Raw genomic sequence first — 21,483 nt, forward strand, 5'->3', positions numbered from 1 at the left:
AAAAGAATATATAATAGAACTTGTGATATGTGGCCATTTCCTTCTTTCTACATTTCTCTTTAGTGTTTCATAGGTCTTTGCAGATAGAAATCTCTGGCTGGTGGAATGCAGCCAGAATTATTAATACAAAGATAAGACCAGGCCTTCCTTATTTTCATCAATGTGAGCCATGCGCCTTTTAACCCCAGGCCATAAAAAGGAGTAGTTACTGAGCAAGTTACCCTGGATAAACTCTACCTATATCAAGACAGTCACACTGAAACAAGAAAGAGATAGCAGGTTTGGGACACATTCACCCACACAGAAGACCATTTTGTAGAAACTAGAATGCTGTCCAGGCACTCCTGGGGGCAAAAGTCATAGCAGGCAGGAAGGGAAAGTAAGAAAGTGAATCTTAGGTGAGACAGAATTTTGCATGTATTTGCATGTATTATGCTCCACTGCATACACCTCAGTGGAATATGATTTTAGACCCGGGAAACAAAGTTGCTGTCAAAATCCTGGGCAATTTCTACTGCCTTAAAACCCAGGATAGCTTTCCATATTCTGGGAACATAGGGTCACACTGCGATTGCCACTGCACTGCCTGAATTTATTAACAGAAGTGGCCGAGAGTGATGTGACAAGCATCACAGAGATATCCCTGTGAACACAAATCTAGTGGCCATGGCAGGTGGCCCTGACCAGTTGGCCTTTCTTATCAAGGGTTCAAAGGATGTCCCAATTATAATAACATGCCACCTCTGTGAGTGATCAGAATCAAGTTGGACATAAAACTTCCTCTTGTCTGCAATTTTCATATATATTTGCAATTGGAAAATGTATAGCAATTCTTATAGTAAGAAAAATGTTGCTCATGGTTCTCAACAGAAGGTTCTATTTATTCTCAAAATTCTTCCATAATGGGACATCTGAGTACCCCAATGCCCAAAGAATTTGAAACTTGAATTTTTAGGGTTGTTAATTCATGGTAGGAATTTCTTTATTGAAATAGCTGAGGATGAGTCAAGGCCTTCAAAGGCAATGTTAAAATAATTTAGAGAACTCCACTGGACTGACTGTTTCCTTCCCCATGCTGTCAGCTTACTCATTTCTGCAGAATTGAAAAATCAGTACAGGTTGACAGAGGCTCCTCAGTGTAGGTTAAAAAGCAAATGAGGATACCACCGAGAACAGAGAAAGTGGCATGTGAACAGTGATGGAAAAATCTGAAATACCAAATACTAACAGTAACTTCAAGACCCTGCAGAGAGCCATCTCTGTGGATTGCAGAAGCATGTGGGAGTGTAACATGACCCATGCCCAGCCTGCATTTTTCTGCTAAGACCTACTTGCATGTCATTTCTTCTTTTTAATTTTTCACATCAAGATTTGGTGAAGAAATACATTCAGTTCACTCGCAAATAATAAGCAATGAGTCTCACTGACTTCATGAACCTTCCCCCACCAATAACCTGGTTCCTATTTGTTTCATGGCACCTGGGAGGTTACATGAAACCTAAACTCCAGCCCTGATTTCACAGATATCAGGCAGGCCATGAAATGGGTTCTGTGTTTCAAATAACTTTTTTCTTCCATTTTCCTGAATTAGCAGTTATTTCAAATGTTAATACTTATAGGCCTTCCTTTGATTTAGCATCACAAGAGAACATGCAATGTTTAGACCAATCTTAGTCCTACTTTATGACAATAAAGCAAAAATTAAAGGAGGTGAGGGAAATGGGTGGTGGAGCCTGTAAATGGAGAGGTCAGGACACAGGTGGGCGTCACTTCTGCAAGTAACGGTGCAATTTTTCCAAAAGGATCGACATTTCCTGATGAATCATGACTTGTGGAAAGTTCTAACTAATCACAAATCACATATACATCGGCCATTCCTGATAAAAGTGTTCATGCATAGTTATGACCTGATCAAGGCAACATGGAAAAATGAGAGAAAAATAAGGGGTAGAAAGGGGTGGTCATCCACATTTTAAAATTTCAACCGAGTCATCAAGCTTCTCTCCACCTATATGGTCATTCCTTCTGAACACTCTATGACAGAACTATTTCCCTGTGATGACAAGTCACTGCTACATATAGCAGGCATGTTTGACTCTAGAAGTACTTCAGACAAAATGCTGCATGTACTGTCTGGCCTGGACTTTTTGTGCTGCAATATGCCTCCTTCTGAGCCGAGAAAACACAACCAATCACTAGCTCAAAATCAGTGAAAAATACAAGTCAGAAATGATTGCACCTTTATCAGCTGTGGTTTGATCTTCAACTAGAGAAGCCGCTGGATCAGTCCCCCAGAGAGAAAGTGACAGTGAGTCCTCCTGTAAAGTGTTAGGTTTACCCTGATAGCAAGCCAGAACCCATTTGTCTAAGCTATCCCTAAAACTGTTGCTTTTTGTCAAGAAAAAATAAACGCAAAGAAAGTAAATGAAAGCTCCTTTTAGTAAGAGCAAGCTGTCTTCTGATTAATAATATAGTTTTTTTTTTTTTAAAATCACAGTATTACTTTCTTCCTAATATTTAACATTACTTAATGCGGTTTCTTGCTGTATTTAATAGTAGCATGCTGTTGGATCTACTATTATCTCAGAGCCCAATGAGCAAACCTTTGGCTGGCAGAGTAGACACAACTCATTTCGTATTCTGAAAGCAAAGAAAACTTCATACACAAGAGAGGCGTTATCGGACGGATGTGCCATTACAAGACATACTGATCAGGTGCTACTACAAGCAAACAGAGGGACAGCTGCAAGTCTTGCAAATCATACATCCAGTCAACGTCATAATGCAATGCACAAGAAGCCAGCAAAAACGGAACCTATGAGAGGGTTTGCCGAAATACTGTGGAAAAGCAATCACTATAACTGTACAAAACTTGCTCTCGACATAACATAACATAAAGGCACCATTGATATCTTTCTCATTTTGAAATACTGTAAAAAATTGCTACATATGGCACATAACACATTTTTACATACATATATTTAATTTATAAAAGTTTTTTTTTCCTGTTTTCTATTTGCAGAACTGCTAAAATAAAATAAATTGTTTAATTTAAGGTGGAATACTTTATTATATAAAATAAAGTTTTACAGGTGAATCTATGTGTTTATTTAGGTTTTATACAGCAATAGGGTCTTGGTTAGCAATTACACTAGACAGCCTGGCCTGGATTTCTTCCTGTGTCGAGAAGCGGCCTGCTGGGTTAGTCCTGCTGTCAGCCAGGCGGAAGGCAGGTGTTGCCTCAAGACTGGCTGCCAGGGGGTTCTGTATGCCCAGGAAAGGTGTATCTTCACCTACTCTTTCATCTTCTGTTTCACTCTCTGAGTTACTGCTCTGGGAGCTTGTGTTGCTGTCCACTTCCAATCTGTTAGCAATGTGGCCGTTGGGCTTGGTTCTTTTGGCCCGCCGGCTATTGGCGAGTTTATTAACAGGCTCCTGGACTGGCTCGTACTCCTGGGTCGTTTCATACTCCTCATCCTCCACTATCCTCAAGGGGCTAGGGGGAAGGCTGTTACTGTCATGCGCGGGGTTGTGGTGGAAGGAGCTGAACTGCTGAGGGTGATGGTCAAACTTCTTCTCCCGTAGCCTCGGTGGTGTCACAAGAAGTAGAGGTCTCTCTTCTTCCACGAAGGGGCTGACCGCCATGGAAGGCATGGACACCGTCATGCTGGACACGGGTGGAGACATTTCCGAAGGGGGTGATTTGGGGGAGCTTGGCGTGTGGAAATCTACAGGTGACATACGAGCCGGGGTGGTCATGGCTGACACATACCTGTGTGAGCACAGAATACCCTACATAAGTGTGGTGGAATAAGAGGTACATAGCAGGGAAGGTAAGGGGACAGAGTCATGATATTACATCATCAGAGAACAGAGAATTTCTATTCATTGTAGACTGCTCAATTATTTACGCTAGGAAATTCCATACCCTTGGAATCGAAAATTATGTAGCCAAGAGTTTCCTCACAGAAGTGCATGCAAAGATCAGCTAAATTGCCTAGCTCATCAAAGCCTTTGGGATTTTCAATCTCATCACAATTATAAATAAAGGCATATGAGCCAAGACAAGAAGGCATTAGGTCCTAGAAACCTCTCAGCTTATATAAGGACCAAGGCTCAGGGATTCGGAAGGGAAAGAAGTATTACTTAAATACTATACCTTCCTAAAGGCCAAGGGGTCTTAGAGAATGAAGCCCAAATGGGGAATGGAAGAAGATCTAAGATGAGTTGCTGATAGCTGGATCTGCATGCATTTGGATCTGTGTGCCTTGTTTCTCCTTAGCTCAGCTATAAGGTTATGTCTTATGAAAAAAAAAGAGCATAGTAACTTAGATTGATTCCTGACAACAGTGTCATACATTTGTGTGCTTTTCATTTTTTCCATGAAATGCAACTAGTTAACATTCAAGTTGGAACTATCCATCCCAGTGTCCAACACAGTCAAAGGTAAGCCTGAGAGAACCTAATCTTGGCTTCACAGTTACCCCAGTGGAGGCTATGTCCAGTCTTTGGTCTATCTCTCTTCCAAACTCACAGCTACATCAGTCTTTGGTTAATGTCTTTCAGGATGCCCCCAGGTTACCTTCTGTCGTGCTATGTCTGATACTGCTGAGTGATTCTTGCCATCAGGGCACTGAGCACGTTGGTTTCTCCATACCATGCATTCTTCCCCCAGTATAGGAAGGCCCAACTTTTGGCACTGGGGAAGACATGGCTTATTCAGAGTCACATTTCTGAGCTTTTGATAAAATGTTACGAATGCACAGCACTAAATGACTCTTTTCTTCACACTGGCATTCACAGAGTCTAATTTGGCATGACCTGAGATGACACTGAATGCCATTGTCTGAACTCTCACTAACAGGAACAGAAAACCTATGAACCTTTCTGCTTTTCCATGACTAGCAGTAATACAGATGTGAGAGTTAGCTGTCTCTAAACTGGGAACATGCCTGAGAAACTGAAATATGCAGGCTTTGCGTCTTCAGACTTTTGGTTTTGAGGGTACTTAAATTAAGCTCTCAGGAATGCTAATTCAAATTCAACCAGCGTATCAAAGTGATTCATCTTTTCTCTCCATAATCTCTAGGTTTAGGAATATTTTGTAGTCCTAGATACTGTCTGGAAGCCCAGCACAGCAGGGAAATGTAAACATTTAAGGATAAATATCACTTGTAGTGATGAAGAAAGATTTCATCTCTAACTTCCTTTTCATGTTTCAAAAAAAGGTTGAAATAGAATTGATAGACTTCTTTAGCACATAAATATGGATATAAGACCAAAGTTTTAAAACCATTTAAACCCTGCCTACTTTTCCATTGATTGGTTGCAGGGAAACCTCTGATTTCATAAATTTCATAATGTTCTCAGATATCATTTTTGGGGAAAGGCCCTTGAAGAAGTAACCAACAGGCCTGCAGGCCCAGAATGTGTCATTTTTTATTGTAAGTACTTCCCAGTCCATGAGTGAAAAGAGTCTGTCAAAGTCAGCTTAGTCTACACGTGTAACTACCACATAAATATGAATTTGACATTAATGTAAACCTTTTAGTAAATGGTCAAAGATTAGCCTCAGATGACAATAAAATAAAGTAAAAATAAAATACAATTCAGCAGACTTGCAAACAAACAGGTAACAGCTTACCTCTGATTTCATAAATTCCATAACGTTCTAAAATATCATTTTGGGGAAAAGGCCCTTGAAGAAGTAATCAACAGGCCTGCAAGCCCAGAATGTATTATTTTTTACTGGAAGTACTTCCCATTCCACGAGTGGAAAGGCTCTATCAAAGTCATCTCCACCCTTGCAACTACCACGTAAGTAGGGATTTGACATTATGTAAACCTTTTAGTAAATGGTCAAAGATTAGACTGAGATGACAATAAAATAAAGTAAAACTCAGTGGACTTGCAAACACATAAGAACAGGTAATAGCTTACTGATGGGCTAGAAATACTGGTCATCTTCCAGCTCAGGTGAAAATGGAGAAAGAGAATCTATGAATTCAATAATTACTATTTAATATCTCTTTTGTTTGCTTTCCTCCATTCTTTATTTTACCTTTGCTATAACTCCCCCAACCCAACCCAATCTCCCCAAAGGAAAGCCAAAACATTTTGGAATAAAGGGCCATCTCGAAGGCAGTATCTGCTTTGAAAACCACCTGTGAAGACTGCCAGGCGCAGCATCCAAGAGATTTATTTATTCATCCTTCTTGGAATTTCATAAAAGGGATACTATAGGGTGGAAGGCAAGCAGTTGCCCCCCACTCCATGACATTCAGCAATGACATAGCCCTTGATTTGACTTAATTGAGGCTGGAAGGTAAGACAGGGTTAGCAGATAAGAACACAAGGCCAGCTCGACCACCGAATCAGAGTTTGGATAACTGGCAAACTGGAATTATGGAAGGGTCCTTATCAAGCATTGATGCCATCTCTCTAATGTGACAACTGAGGACACTGAGACCTCGAGTGGGTCTGAGCCCATGGCCAGAGCTGGAAACTCCATATGCTGCACCTTCCGCATCAAAGCATCCCAGCTCTTTAAGAGTCTGTTGCCTGTCAGTCACTGGGACGACGAGAGAAGCTCAGAAGAAATAAGTTCCATCAAACAAAGAGATGACTTCATCAACTAGGAGCACTCCTAGAACAGGTAACTGCTGCCCCTTATTCTGATTAGAGTAGATTTCCTGAGGTGAGACCGCAGGTGCTCATGGGGATTCTCTGACTGAGTTTCTCCTCTCCAGTAGCTTTGCCCTTCGGTTTTACCTTTCACTATGAGGAGAGTCTCGGTAGGAATCAGGGGTTTCTCTGGCATGCCTGAGGAAGCTGTTACATTCACGAGGGCCTCCTGTGCCATTAAGACGTCCTCTTGGGCCCCCAGTTGGGCTGCTGTGCCTACTGTTTTCTACGGATGACATCATGATTACAGAGTGGCTTTCCGAAAGGATGCTTTCAGTGTGTCCGTTGCTCCAGCTGCGGAGGAAATGGGAGAGGCAATGATGTATTTCATTCAAAAATTATATGCGAAAAATGGAAATGAAAGGAATGGATTCTGACAAATGTTTCAAACTACTGATGCATCAGGAGATCACTGCAACATCATTTGTTTCCGAACAGAATCGCCACGAAGATAATTTGCTATAGAGAGGATCCTGATTCAGTTGGGCTTTGTAAGGATACAGTCTAGTCACTTGTTCACTCATTCAATAAATATTTATCGAATGCCACTCCATATGGTATAATTATAGTCTCTCTGTTCTTGGAGTGGCTTAAAGAAACATTTTGTTGTACGAGCTACATTTGGAGGTCTAGCATTGCTCTTGGTAGAGTGAGTGCATTCAGATGGCGATCGCCAAGGCATTTGAGAATTTAGGGTTCTGCTATTTAACCGATTCTCATGTGCATTTTCCAGAGCAATCCAATTGTTGAAAGAAGTCGACTTCTAAGTATTATGCAGAGCCAAAGGCAGACTTGTCACAGGGTAGCAGTAGCAGGGCATGAGTAAAGACAATCTCAGGTATGAGAAACAACGGCCCTGTGGAGTAGGCATAATTATCTCTTTTTGGTAATGAAAAAATTGAGGTTCAACTTTATGCAGGAATTAAGGGCAAAGCCAGCTGATTTTCAAAATCTGTTGCTGCCCAAAGACCATCCATTTCATGGCCCCTTTTCTCAAGCAGTAGTATCAAAAGGCAATGTGCAACAACTCGCTCCGAGAGAAAAGCCATGGAATTTTCAGATTCTCATACCTGTGGCTAGGAGTCTGGGTGACAGTAGTGGAGTGATGGGCTGTGGAAGTATAGTGACTGGTGGAAAAGGATGTCTCTGCTTCTCTCTCAACAATCTGCTCACTAGAGATGACGTTTTTAGATACGTATTGCTGGATGAACAAAAAGACACAGGTTTAAGATTCACATCAAAGTACTAATATTATCATGTAAATAAAAATACTAACACTGTAAATAAAAATACTAACACAAACATAAAAAAAATCTAGTCTTGTACACATGCTTTGTAATAAATTTTGTTTCTCCAATAGCTAGATGGAAAATCCTGTCCTGGACTATCGTGGCTTTTAGATTAGATGAATAATTAAAAACTCTATGAATGTGCATCCAAAGTAGGGCCCAGAATCCCAACTACATTTTATCAGCAAAAGGCCTATTTCTTCTATTTTATTTTCAATTAAATAACATGACTAGAATTCCATACAAACATTCATCCAATATTCATTTGTTTCATTGTTATTGCAAGTTGAAGATAGCTAAATGCTATTTGACTGAAATGGAAGTAGAGAGATGGCTTGTATAATTTCAGATTTCAAAGCACTAGAAAAAATAATTTTAAACCTCTATATTTTGGACTTATCTTTCTCTTTCCATTTCCTAGTGCCCACATTGCCCTACTAATGTCATTGAAATGTTTAACTTATTATCAGTGGTAGGGCTAACAAGACTACTGATAAATTTGAGGGACTTAACAATTGTCAAGTCACACATCTTGACAAAGCACATAAAATATGAAGGACATTTCTATTTAGTGCAGGTAGATTCTACTTTCTTTTCTTTCTTTCTTTCTTTGTTTTTTTTGAGATGGAACCTTGCTCTGTTGCCCAGGCTGGAGAGTGCTGGTGCAATCTTGGCTCATTGAAGATTCTGCCTCCTGGATTCAAGCAATTCTCCTGCCTTAGCCTCCAGATAGCTGGGGTTATAGGCACATGCCACCATACCCAGCCAATTTTTGTATTTTTAGCAGAGATGGGGTTTCACCATATTGGCCAGGCTGATCTCAAACTCCTGACCTCAGATGATTCACTAACTTCTGCCTCCCGAAGTGCTGGGATTACAGGCATGAGCCACCACACCTAGCCAGATGCTACCTTATTTTCACCAGCAAACCACAGTAGTTTTTACTGTTTCTATTAGGGACGGAGGCCTATTTTGAAGTTGCGTTTTAAATGCTGTTAGTATTTATACCAAATTGAGTTAAATAATAAGAAAACCAATAGAAAAGAATACTCTTTTATGAAATAAGGCACTTTATAGTCTGATCGTCCGTGGCCTCTAAATACATTCATGAAGATCCAAAAATATACAACTTGAATTATGCTTACAACTCTAGCTGGTTCTCATAGTGGAAAGGCTCTTCCATGTGGATCTTCCTGGGAAGTACAGCTAACCTGATTTAAGGAAAGGATTCCCAGTGACCTACTTCTAGTCCCTGCACCATTTCACTATTGCTTCTTGGGAGGCAATGCAAGCTCAGTGAATGTAATGAAAGTAATACTTAACGATTATTGAACACTCACTAAATGCCACTAGGCTAAGTGCTTTATGCAAATTACCTTATTTAAAACTCACGAATGGTCTCTGAAGTAGGCATTGTTTTTAAGTCTGTTTTTATAATGAAGAAACAAGGTTGAGAAAGGTTAAAGCCCAAAGGTGCACCACAGGAGCAGTAAATGGAATCCAGGCAGTCATTCTACCTTTTATATATCGTAACATGTATAGGGACAGATTATAGTTCCTTTTGTAGCAAATACAATTATCAAATGTGCAGAACATTGTGATGAACGCCGTTAGAGGGTGGAAAAGCAACAGAGTATGTTGACCTATAAGCACCTTGCTCCAACAAAGACTCAAAGGTCTTTGCTACAAGACTTGCTGATAGTTTAGTAACCACCAACTCTGTAGTTGGGTCTATGATGTATCTGTTCCACTCAAAATATACTTTTTTTCTATAGGATAGAAAATGGTACTTCAATAGAATCTTCAAGTTTTGTGTATTATGTAAAAACCATACATCATAGCAATAATTTGTAAAGAGAAGGATTATGCTGGAATAGAAGGAGCAATAGTCGGAAAGCCAAGAGAGAGTGCAGCTCTGACCCTTATCTGTAAAAAAGAGATTTGAAAGATAGTATCTTCAAACTCTCCAGAGTCTAATATTCTATCATCTAGTTGTATTTTTAAAAAACTGAATGCTGAGTGGTCGGTACAGTATAAACAAAATATTTTAATGATTATGGACACATTTTATCTGGAGGGCTTGACGTCACTTTGAAAGGGCCAGGGAAGAAGCTGGCATGACACGCTTCTCCTTTGCTGCTGAGAAGCTTGTTTGATAAGTCACTTGACCTTTCCACACCCTAAAGGAAATCAGTATCCTTTAGAAATCATAATCAGTAAATCATCAGGCACTGTGACGTGCCCCTAAGAAAATAACTCTGAAACTCTTTGCTCGGTTATCTGTACCAATCAGTTACAGACTGGAGTAGCCTGTATTTCTAAGATATATATAAAAAATTCTTTTTGATTATTGTACTATTAATTTTGTTTTCTCCTCTCCCTCTCCACGCAAGCCCCAGCTATAGCCTCCTTGCTGAACAAACTCAACACTATTATTCCAACCCCTTAATGAACACTTTATAAGAGGAAATGTGCTGATTTTACAGTAACCAAATCCACTTTAAAAAATGTTCCCATTATTTTCTCCTGGCAAAAACCTGGATTCCTGGAAGCCATGGTGATTAATGGCAGCAGCTAAAAGCTTAAGAGCTTTCAAAAATAAACTTCAAGGCGTCTGAACAGAGGAGAGAGGCTCAGTTTTTTACACTGGCCAGAATCAACGTACATTCACCAGCTGGACGTTCTCCGGGGGTGGGTTGGGATGGTGAGGTCCATTGGCAATGTTCATCATGTTGTTTCGTTCAGACCGAAGGCTCTGCCGAAGACGGTCGTGAAGCTTTTTTCGCTGTTTCCTGTACATAAAAAAGGGAGCATTTATTTATTTTTTTGATTATGTACATTTCATAGCGGAGCCAAATCTTTATTCTACCAACACCTATGAGTAATTCAAGGCAATAGATTGGTGATGAGGAAGAGGGAAGGGAGTGTGTCCACTCTATCCCAGAATAAGTGAAATCACACATCCTTACGAAAAAAAGCCATATGGGATTCTTATGGAAATTTAGTGATTTTACTGAGAGACAAGAAATAAAAGAGGATAACACAAATAAGTTGATAATTGACTAAAATCCTAATGTTCCTAATCAATCCATCTTTGCCTAAGTCTTACAAATGGACACTTATTTCTTAGATAATAATTTGTGCTGGGCTGGGCATGGTGGTTCATGCCTGTAAGCCTAGCACTTTGGGAGGCAGAGACAGAAGAATCACTTGAGTCTAAGAGTTTGAGACTAGCCTGCGCAACATGGAGAAACCCAGTCTCTACAAAAATTACAAAAATTAGCTGGGCTGGCGGCATGCACCTGTGGTTCCAGCTACTCGGGAGGCTGAGGCATGAGCATCACTTGAACCTGGGAGGTGGAGTTCGCAGTGAGTTGAGACTGTGTCACTGCATTCTAGCCTGGGTGACAGAGCCAGAATGTATCTCAAAAAAAAAAAAAATGTGCTATAGAATTTATAAGACTGACTTCATTTATAGTTTTTCCTGGGGTCTCTTAAGGAAATGAACTGAGTTTTGAATATACACAGTTAGCACATTTGTGATGTAGTCCATGTATATGAGTGAGAATGTGGACATATTGTGCCAATGGACTTTGGCACAACTGTAACGTGATCCTACTCTGGTAACACTTTTTGTGTAATTAGGCAGTGAATACTGAGATGGAATTGAATGAGACTCACCAGGTCGATTCCATGAAGGCTTATCTCTATCACTTAATTCGGGCAATACACTACATCATGGGATATTGAGAAAGTACAATCCATGCTCTGGATTTTGTGGTAAAAGCATATTATTTTTCTTCCTCAACGCAACATTTAGATTATGAAAATATTCCCATGGGTGGTTTGGCAAGAGAGTATTAAGAAGCAACATTCTTTCAAAAAACCTTGTAAATTTAACATTATATGAGACTTGAAATGTAAGTTATATGTAGGAGAGAAAAGTGAAGAGAACTCATGTCACATAGTAATTGAATTTGTTAACATGGATCCGACTTAAAGGCCAAATATAGGGAACCTAAATCTATTCTAATGTTTTCTTTTTTATTTTTTCAAAGAAAGTTTTGCTTGATTTTCCTCCCCTGAGACTCCTTTTATATACCTTACACTGTGAGAGCATTTATACTGGGAACCTAATTAGATAGAATTGAAAAGTGATCACTATAGCTCAGAAAACTGCATTTCAAACACCATGAAGGATTTCCTTTATCGGGTAAATTTTAGTGTAAATTGGACTTGTTCTCAGTAGTCCTTTGACCTAAAGGTACTACTGTACCCCTAATGCCTTCAGTCGCTAACTCATGAAAGTTTTTCTTGGTGCAAATTAGTTTCCTTAGGGGAGAAATTGATTATTTCTAAGTTCTAAAATGGACTTTTGGTTCCTTTTAGAACAAGGCATCTTCACTTCACCTCACCCATATACACGCCTTCCACACAAGCCTGTCCTTCCACCTCTTTATCCACTAATTCAGGGGCTGTGGACATTTATCAGAAATCTTTAAAACACTCTCACATGAATAGGCAAAAAGCTTTCTAGTTCTGTGTTTAGGAGATATCCTCAAAATGGATTATTTAGAGGAAGTAAACTTCCCCCACTCCCCCCCCCTTTTTTTTAATCCCCAAGACTAAGCTATGGAGCTCAGATTCTGCAAAGCACTGGCCATGTAAGTTGGCTCTGCATTAAGGAGAGAGAAAGGCATGGAGGAGGAAGGTTTACTTGGTTTTGCAGTAGGCCACCACACACATGATGCCGACCACAAGGAGGGCGATGCAGATGCCGGTTATGGTCAGCACTCTCTTCTGGTAGAGTTCCTCTGCCTCTGGAAAGGGATGAGAGCAGATGTCATGACAGGTCATTTCCACTCACCAGGACTGACTACAAATGAACAGTGGGCATGCTGCATGACATTGTCCATGTTCACAAGAACATTAAATACATGACAATTCTTCATGTTGACACACATAGCTAAGGTACAACATGCTCTGCACTCATGCTTTGAACATCAATAACAAAGCCCACTGGGGCCATTTACTATACACATTTTATACTAAAAAATGATCTCTAATTATAAGCTATAGCTATATGTAGTTGATAGTAAATTGGAAATCATAAACATTAATTGTAAAATAACTATTGGTTAAAATTCTGCAATTTTTATTTTTTGTAAAGTCTCTTGCAAAATAAAATATAAAAAGCTCTTGCAAAGACAACAGGAGTCAACACCAATAAAGGAGCTGGGATTGGCATCACTAGGGCCCTCCCTTCCTTATCCCCCAGCCCCTGGTCTTTTTGTATTTCCCAGCTATTTTATATCATCATTTTATATCCAGTGGTCTTTACAAAGAGTCATTCTAACTTAAATGTATTAAATTCAAAGACATTTGCAAAATGAACTTGGCTTGTAGTTAACTAGTAAATTGAGTCAGGCTCTCTGTGATTTAACAGTAAAATGTGAACACAAGAAGCCATACAATATGAAGTAGCAGGGCACTGTATCAAAGAAAATCCCAAATGATGCATAGGACAGTCAAGGTCCCAAATGGAGACTTGTCCTTTGGAAGCCAATTCTAATTACTCCACCAATTGTACTGAGGAACAAGTTTATTTGTCCAAAGAGGTCACCAGTACAAATGATGTGTGATTTGGAATAGAGCGCACATTCGTACATTGGCCAACTTGGCACATGGGCTTATGTAGGTTATACTCAGGAAGTGTGACTCTTAGAACTTTGAACTGAAGGTGTTACCGCACCCCAAATGCAATCATTCGCTAATTCATGGAATTTTTTCTGTTTGCTAAATTAGTTTCTTTGGAGGATAAGTTGATTATACTAAGGTAGGTCAGGTTCTTAACAAGATTTGCTGATTTAATAGGGACCCTGATCCCTTAGGACCTGAGCTTTCAGGGTGTCTAATTACATTTATTGGAAGATCTTCACACATTCACTCAGAAAGAGAACTCAACTGGTATGAAATAAGCAGTGTAAGCTATTTACTTGACGTTATGCTCAATAAATTGGTCAAGAACTGGGGAATGCTGTACAAACAGAGCTGACTTATCTGCACATCAACAAGGGACCCTTGAGGCATATTTCTGTATCATATCCATGGTGGCACAACTACACCTTCTTCTCTTTTGAGAGAGAGCAGCTTGCAGGAAGTTTTCTTGAAATGAAAAAGTGAATTTTAATTTCTAGGATACAGTGGACCTTATCATGAAACAAAACATTTCCTACAAGCCGAGTCCATGATAATCAAATTCCAGTGAACAGGTCAAGAACATTGTCAAATCAAATTAATATAGCACTGATTGATTATTAACAGGAGGAGAAGGAGAAGAGAAATCAGTAGGTAAAGGACTAGAATGCTGCATAGATTACACAAAGACAAATCAAAAGGTGGATAGGAAAAACAAACTGAGAGGACAGACAGACTGACAGAATGACAGAGAGACCAAGGAAGGGAAAACAAGGTTAAAAGTTAAGGAGCCATCTGAAGTCCCTGGCACAGCATGCCTGATACTAAGGGAGGAAAAATAAATAAATAAAAGAAAACCAGAGAGAGGAAATGCTTGGGTGGGAAGAAAAGGTGGATGCAAAGTTGGAAGGGTCATTCCATACAGCATAACTCCTAATCTAAGCTAGCAGTCATGTGGAAGCCACAGTTAGAAAGCGAAGCGGCTGGTGCATTGCGGTGAAATAATGCACCAGGAGATATTGAGTTGGTGTCACGGATTTGTGTGTGTGTGCAGCAGAAGTCAGATGAGGACATGGAATGTGAGTGCTGACATGTTAATTGCATGTGTCTGCTGCCTCCCCTCCCCTGCAGCCACAGAACAGGGAATTAATTTCTGTGAGGTGTTATCTGGTTGCTGCTGCTGCTGTAGCCTCCCTTCTTCATACCCTGATCAGGTTTTAGAACACATGTCTAAGAAGCAGAGCTGCCACCTCATTGGTCTTTCCCCCTGGGACCCAGGACGCAGAGCACAGCTCCTTGGCTGTGATGAGTTGGTGAAGAAATAGGAGTGCAGCTATTACTGCCAAGAGATGAAGGCCCTGGCTGACTGCCCTCTTTTCTTTACCCTATTTTCTTCTTTGAAGATGGCAAGCCTGTACTCATTCTTTTCTACCGACATCTTAACATCCTATCTTTAGAAAGAAGCTGAGAAAATGCTTCTGCAAACATCAGAAATGGAGACATGGGCAAGGGCTAAAAGAAAAAAAGGCATCATGCATACTCTCAGGGATTCTTTGGACAAATTGTCTTTTGGTTGCTGTTAATTACAGAAGAATAGATGGAGCTGCGTTTGGAAGCATATGGTGCATAATGATGGGTACATTCTCTCTACGCTGTGTAGGCAGATACATGTTTTCCAGTAAAATGATCATTTCATGGAAATAAAGAGGTAGCTCAGTAAAGGCCAAAGGGTAATGTAACAGCACTAAAATGAGCTGATTCAGACCAATGCCCATAGAATACAGATGTGGGATTAAAATCCTGTATTCACATCAGCATTGGCCAGATATACTACAACTCTCACCCACATTTCTATTTGATTTTTTCACAGTTTTGCTCAATCAGGTGATCCCACACTATGAATGTGGTCAAGGAAAAATACTTGGTGAAAAATAATATAAACGATGAATTCTTTAACCTCTTTTTTTGCCATATTATTTTCTTATGTGTGAGGTCAATTGGAGAAGAGCAAATTAAAGACAGACAGGGCTAAAAACAAGAGTCCCTTACTCTGATTGGTGGGTCTGTCTCTCAATGAGCAGAAATGCCCCAGAGTTTTCATGGTTTGGCTGGACTAACGTGTTTCCAGATCATGGACATTTTTCAGTCTGATCTGGCCTGGCCAAGACACAGAGCCCTAACCTTTCTCAGTTGTATTTGACCTTTAAGGTCCGATTTTCCTGAAGGGTGCCATGAACTGGTTTAGTACACTGGCCAGCCTGGAATTATGAACCTCTGAAAACTGTACCTTTGAGAAGTGTAGGGATAGCAGCACCCTGTGTCCTTCCTAACCCATAGAACATCTTACTGAGGGGGAAGTTATATATCTGAACTATCCTTGACGTCATTGTTGGGGACAGAAACAATACATTCTATAGTCAGACCCTCCAGCTATAAAATGAGAAATACGCTGTTAAGGATAGAAGGGTATGAACAATGGGAGATTTTTTTCCCTCCCTGCAGGGTAGGCCAATGATCTGTTTCAGAAGTGGGACCACTTTTTTCCCTGAGGGAAGAAACTCCAATAGATAGCTCCCCTCAGTAGACAACGTGCTCCCTGTAACTGAGGTGCTCCCCTTGTGTTTCTCCTTCTTGGGAGACATTCTGCGATGCACAAAGGCCCATTCACATGCATTTGGGGGCTTCTCATCAAACTGATAGTTTACTCTTGAATTTTTTTTTTTTTTTAAGGAAGAAATGGGCAACCCACTGGGCAATCGCTGTAGCTGCTAGAGCCTGCAACTGCCTCATTTCCCACAAAGTGTGGAAACTACATTATGTACAGACTGCCACATAATCATCCAAAAGGCGGCAGCAGCTGTAGGATGCCCCTGCTACATGATGTCCCTGAAGCCAGCTGGATGGGGACCAGATATTCTATGAATCAGGACGTTGTGTCACTGACCCAACCATGGTCCAGGACTGCATGCAGCATTGAGAAAGACAGGCTGGACTGACCCTGTGGAGTCACTGGGAAGGTCACACAGCTCCTTGCTCCCCAGAGACTGGTCTTCAATCCCAACTATGAGGGATGAAGGCCTTCGGAAGGACTGTGTCCAAATTTTACATATTCATATATTTTTCTTTTACATTCACAGTGTGAAATTTTCTATTTGATTACTTGTCTGGATAATCTTCATGACTCAAATTTAATTCCATTACCACTGGAATCTCCACCTAAAATAGCACAAGCCTGCTTTCTTTCTGTCTTCGATTTCCTTCTTATAAGATAATGAAGTTGACTAGGGTGGTGCTTGAGTATCTCCAGGAAACCTGAGTAATTCAAGTCTGTGCATTTAATATGTGTTGCAATGTTAAGGGCTTTCTATATACATTACATCGTCTATATTAAATAGATGAGTTTTACATTGTATGTCAAAATCCTATCAGGCTAAGATGCCGTGTGTTTTTTAAGTAGATGGATTTAAAACACCTTTTATTCTCTGGACACTGGATAGATTCCCCCTGCATCCTTTATGTACTACTACATAAACGACAGGACTTAGGTGATACTACATAAAGGACAGGACGACTATCCAGCTTTTAAATAACAGCATAGCCAGATCCAATCAGTGGGTTAAGCAGCATGGGATATACGTGAATTTGCAGCAGTTTTAAACTCTAAGTGAAGTATGCTTGGGAATCTAAACCCTGCTGCACTCAGTAACATTTCAGTAAACTAATCATAGATTGAACGTAGAGAAATCATTGTTATAGCTGTATGATCCCTTCTAAAGAAAAAGGAAATTAGTTAGGAACTGAAAGGTAAGAGTAGGAAGGGAAAAGATTTCAGCTCATAGGCTCTAAATTCTGCAGGCTAAAAGGAATGATGATTGGTCCATACCCATAAATTCAATCCCAAGATGCTCTGCCAATGCAGAAAGTTGACAAAAAAAAAAGAAAGAAAGGGACAAAGTTTCAGAAAAGAGCATTACACTGCACTCCAAAACACATTACACATGACTATTATGGCTCTCTGTGCGTGCACATTGAACCAGACAAATGGTGCGTGGTTAAGAAGCAGTGCTCAGGTATGCCTGTGGGAGTGTACAAAGGGAACGTCTCTTTTTACGAGGTGTGCAAAATACCAGCACACTATACATTTATTAACCCTTAAAAGACCTTACTGAGGGAGAAGTTGTGTTGCTGAACTATCCCCTTTACTATTTCCTTGTTTGGGAATGGAAAGATTATTTTTAAAATCGAAAAAGGCATTTGATACTATTGAATTCCTTTTTTTAAAAGGCAGAAGCAAAGTTCCAAGGAGGTGAAATTCTTTTTTAACACCCATTGGCAGAGGCAGGAGCAGAAGCCAAGAGGATGGTAATTTGGTCTGAAAAATGTTATCAGGTTGGACTTGGATTTTTTCATTGTTTATGGGTAGTTGGTCTCGAATACTTCTTGCTCATTGATTATGTATTTATTTTCTTAGCTGTATCTCTTTTACTTCTTCTAATCCTCCACTTTCCTCAACACTTGTCTATTTCATTCACAGAAAGTAACAAACACTTCTGCCTCAAAACCCCAAACGGAGGCTTTGGACACTGCAGACTCCTAGTTTTTCTCATATAAATTCTGTGTGGCATGGGACAAGTTGATGCCTCACTTTTTAAAAGTGTAAAAAAAAAAAAAAATTAAGTGGGAAAGATCCAATTCCCAGGTCTTTCATCTTAACTTGTTACTCCTTTAAATAACAGAGAGCCAGCTAGATAACCTCTCCAGAATGCTGGACTCCCATGCACACAGCCACTCGGAGTACCTGCAGGGCTGCCCAGAGAGGGTACTCAAAGGAATGAGCCAACAGTAAGCAATCCTGGCAGCTGGGACTCCAGAGACTCCCGGATTGCAAGAACAGCAGAATCTGCAGAGACTCCAATGAGGAAGTGGGGAAAAATGAGGGCAAAATAAAAAATCTCCCGGGATGACACTTTTCATTCTCAAAACAGAAACTGATAATCAAATTTTATGATGTGGAAGGCTCTAGGACTTCCCTTCTCTCTCTCTCTCTCTCTCTCTCCTCCCCCCGCCCCCCACCCCGTGTGAATGTGCACGTGCACGTGCATGTATGTTTGGTTGGGAAGTAGGTAGGAAAGAGAGACAGCATATCAACTGAGATCTATCTTTTCTTTCTTTGATCACTGCCTCTAGAGGTACGAGGGCTATCCAATGATATGGCAAGGCATCTCTTAATTTTGAAAAAATGCACTGGAGGGGTGTTTCTCTTATGAAAACTTGCATTTGGGTATGGTAAAAGTACCTCATGTAGACAGGGAAAAAGCAGGAGATGAGTGTGCTGCAATCATCTTGGTTTTGGGTCCTGCCTCTGCTGTGGACCTGTTTAGTGCCTTTGGACATGGTAATTTTCCATTAACAACATATTTTTTAAACAAACACATGCCTCACTGGGTGTCCCTGAAGAGTAAAGGAGACACGAAATAGGTTGACTAACAGCAAAAGGGGTTAACAACTTAGGTAGCGGACACGTCAAGAGATGTACCTTGGGCCATCTCATGTACTCTTGGCTAATTTCACAGCCAGAAAAACTCTGTAAGCTCTGGGGATACTTGGAAACTTAAAAACTTGTTGCCCTTTAAGGAAATGAAGCTTCCTAGATTTTTTAAAAGTGTGTGTGTGTGTGTGTGTGTGTGTGTGTGTGTGTGTGCATGTGCACACACACACACACACACACACACACCCATGTCAAAAAGTACACTGCATAACAAGGATAATGGGAAGCGTTATATATAATAGTTTCCTCTGCCTTGGGTCCAGTACACAGAAGCAAACAACCTAAATTTTTCATAAATTAAAAGCTAGGGGATTTAGTTAGGGTTAATTTGGCTGCGCAATGTTCACAGCAAAATAATTTATTCAGATCCAAATAAATTTCTCTTGCCTCTGTGCAACACTCAATTGATTAAAAATTGGTCATTTTTCTCCCATTGGCTTTCTTCATACAAACTTTGGAACATCAATGTGAAAACATTCATTTTCCAGGGAAGTTGATAATAAATTTCCTTACTCATTTCCATGAAGATGGGACCCAGTTTTTCTTTCTAGAACCCCCTGCCTCTTTTGTCTTTTCCTCCTACCAGTCAGTAATAATTTAAGGGTTAAAATCAAGTGATGTCTACAGAAACTCTTTCCAGAGAGTCAGGATTCCATGCCTACGTGAACACTGCTCGTGATCCATGTTAGTTGCATAGAAAGCTTGGTTAAGTCTTCAATAAAATTAGTAGCATGCCCATGCATACATATTACTGCATTTACAGTTTTATAGGTAAGTCTGTCAGCCTAACTATAATTTCATTTCACAGGAAGTCATTCATATCAGGCAGCTCCAATTTCAAATAATTCAATGGGAAATTGGTACTTAAAACTGGAATCTCTTCTGGCCATAAGCCCTAGCAAGGAAACAAGCAGAGGAAACATGCATCAGTCATTCTAGACCCAGAGCAAATACTGCTCTAATTTATTTTTACTATTGGTAGCTACATTTCTTTCATTGTGAGTCAAAAAAAAAAAAAAAAAGCGGAATACATAAGCACTTTTCATTTTATGAAGAGGTTATTACTTTCTATCTGTTCTACTTAATCTAATGTTGGCCTGAGCTCATTAAGGATCACATGCTTCCTATTGAACTTCTGCTTACCCACTACATTTTTCAAATTAAATTAATAATTCAAAAATACAAAGTTTACTGTCAACAATCTAGTTTCCTTTTCTACATGTGATTTCCTGCTGTGCTCTGAGCAATATAAAAAATTAATTTAAATCTAAAAGTCTTCAGAAACTATTAAATGTTGACTCTCTAATCCTTTGTCTTAGGATTTTATAATTGCTGGAGGAAAACTGATTAACCCGTAGGTTAATTTAAATTTTCAGTTGCATTAAGGAAAAGAACAATAGGAAAACTTTCTTTTGCAAAAATTATATATCCATGCAATTGTGGGTTTCTGTTAAAATCTGAAGACATTTAGGATTTTATTCTTTAACAACTTGGGCCTGTTTATGCAAATCATCTCAAAGACTTAAAATCTTAAAGTCTTGACTTTCTGTACTGCTGAGATTTCTAAAGGAGTTCTGTTCATGCCAATTCTAAACAGGACCAATTTAGTGTCTGTCTTTTAATTTTAGACTTACCTTAATAAAATGGAGATAGTTTTTTTTTTTTTTCACATATGCCAATCCGTAGTGTCACTGGACCCTTTGAAATGTTAACAGGAGACTTTCTCCTTAGTTCCAACTTCCATGCACACATAAGCACACGCACAAAACACACACACACAGTGAAATCTCACTAACACTCGGTTGGAATTTATGGCAGTTTTGACACAGGTGAAATGTTCCTTTATTCTACTGTTAGAAGATACACATTTGATAAATAAGAATAATTTCAACAGGTTTTTAAAACATTAAGAAATCCATGCAAATGATGGATGCACTTGTAACCTGTGATTCAAAACTACTTTTAAGGATATCAGCTAAATTTACTCAGTGTGAAAATGTTCCTAAAAGTTCCAAAATTAGAATCTTTTAAAATATTCTAAATTTGAGCTATTCTCTAATTAGGTCCTATTATATGTTAGTTTATATAAGACATAACTTGCTCTGTACTGCCCCTAACTATTGAAAGTGTGAGTGCTTTTTCTTTTGGCCTCCATAAAGTCTATACATTGATTATGGAGTGCCCATATACACATGCAAATGTGTGCACGCACACACAAACACACACACACCCCACATCACATATTGATGAACACAATTCTTTCGA

General features: G+C 39.7%; 1 protein-coding gene across 14 annotated transcripts in view; it reads right to left on the reverse strand.

The window, feature by feature from the left end:
* Window positions 1-693: 693 nt before the first annotated feature.
* NRG1 (neuregulin 1) overlaps window positions 694-21,483 on the reverse strand; it is a 1,133,076-nt gene continuing 1,112,286 nt past the window's right edge. For 5 of the 14 annotated variants that reach the window (XM_039463389.2, XM_074383887.1, XM_074383892.1 and 2 more), the window contains 6 exons: window positions 17,554-17,577; window positions 12,691-12,793; window positions 10,639-10,765; window positions 7,755-7,885; window positions 6,772-6,978; window positions 694-3,772 (listed from right to left, as the gene is read on the reverse strand). In XM_039463389.2, the coding sequence (XP_039319323.2) occupies window positions 3,118-3,772; window positions 6,772-6,978; window positions 7,755-7,885; window positions 10,639-10,765; window positions 12,691-12,793; window positions 17,554-17,577 (1,247 nt within the window). In that variant the 3' untranslated portion in view covers window positions 694-3,117. Of the gene's footprint in view, window positions 3,773-4,159; window positions 4,302-6,771; window positions 6,979-7,754; window positions 7,886-10,638; window positions 10,766-12,690; window positions 12,794-17,553; window positions 17,578-21,483 lie in introns of all 14 variants that reach the window. The other 9 variants (XM_074383889.1, XM_074383891.1, XM_074383890.1 and 6 more) reach the window with 3 other exon arrangements.

Source organism: Saimiri boliviensis, chromosome 13 (genome assembly GCF_048565385.1).
Source record: "Saimiri boliviensis isolate mSaiBol1 chromosome 13, mSaiBol1.pri, whole genome shotgun sequence".
NCBI lineage: Eukaryota > Metazoa > Chordata > Mammalia > Primates > Cebidae > Saimiri > Saimiri boliviensis.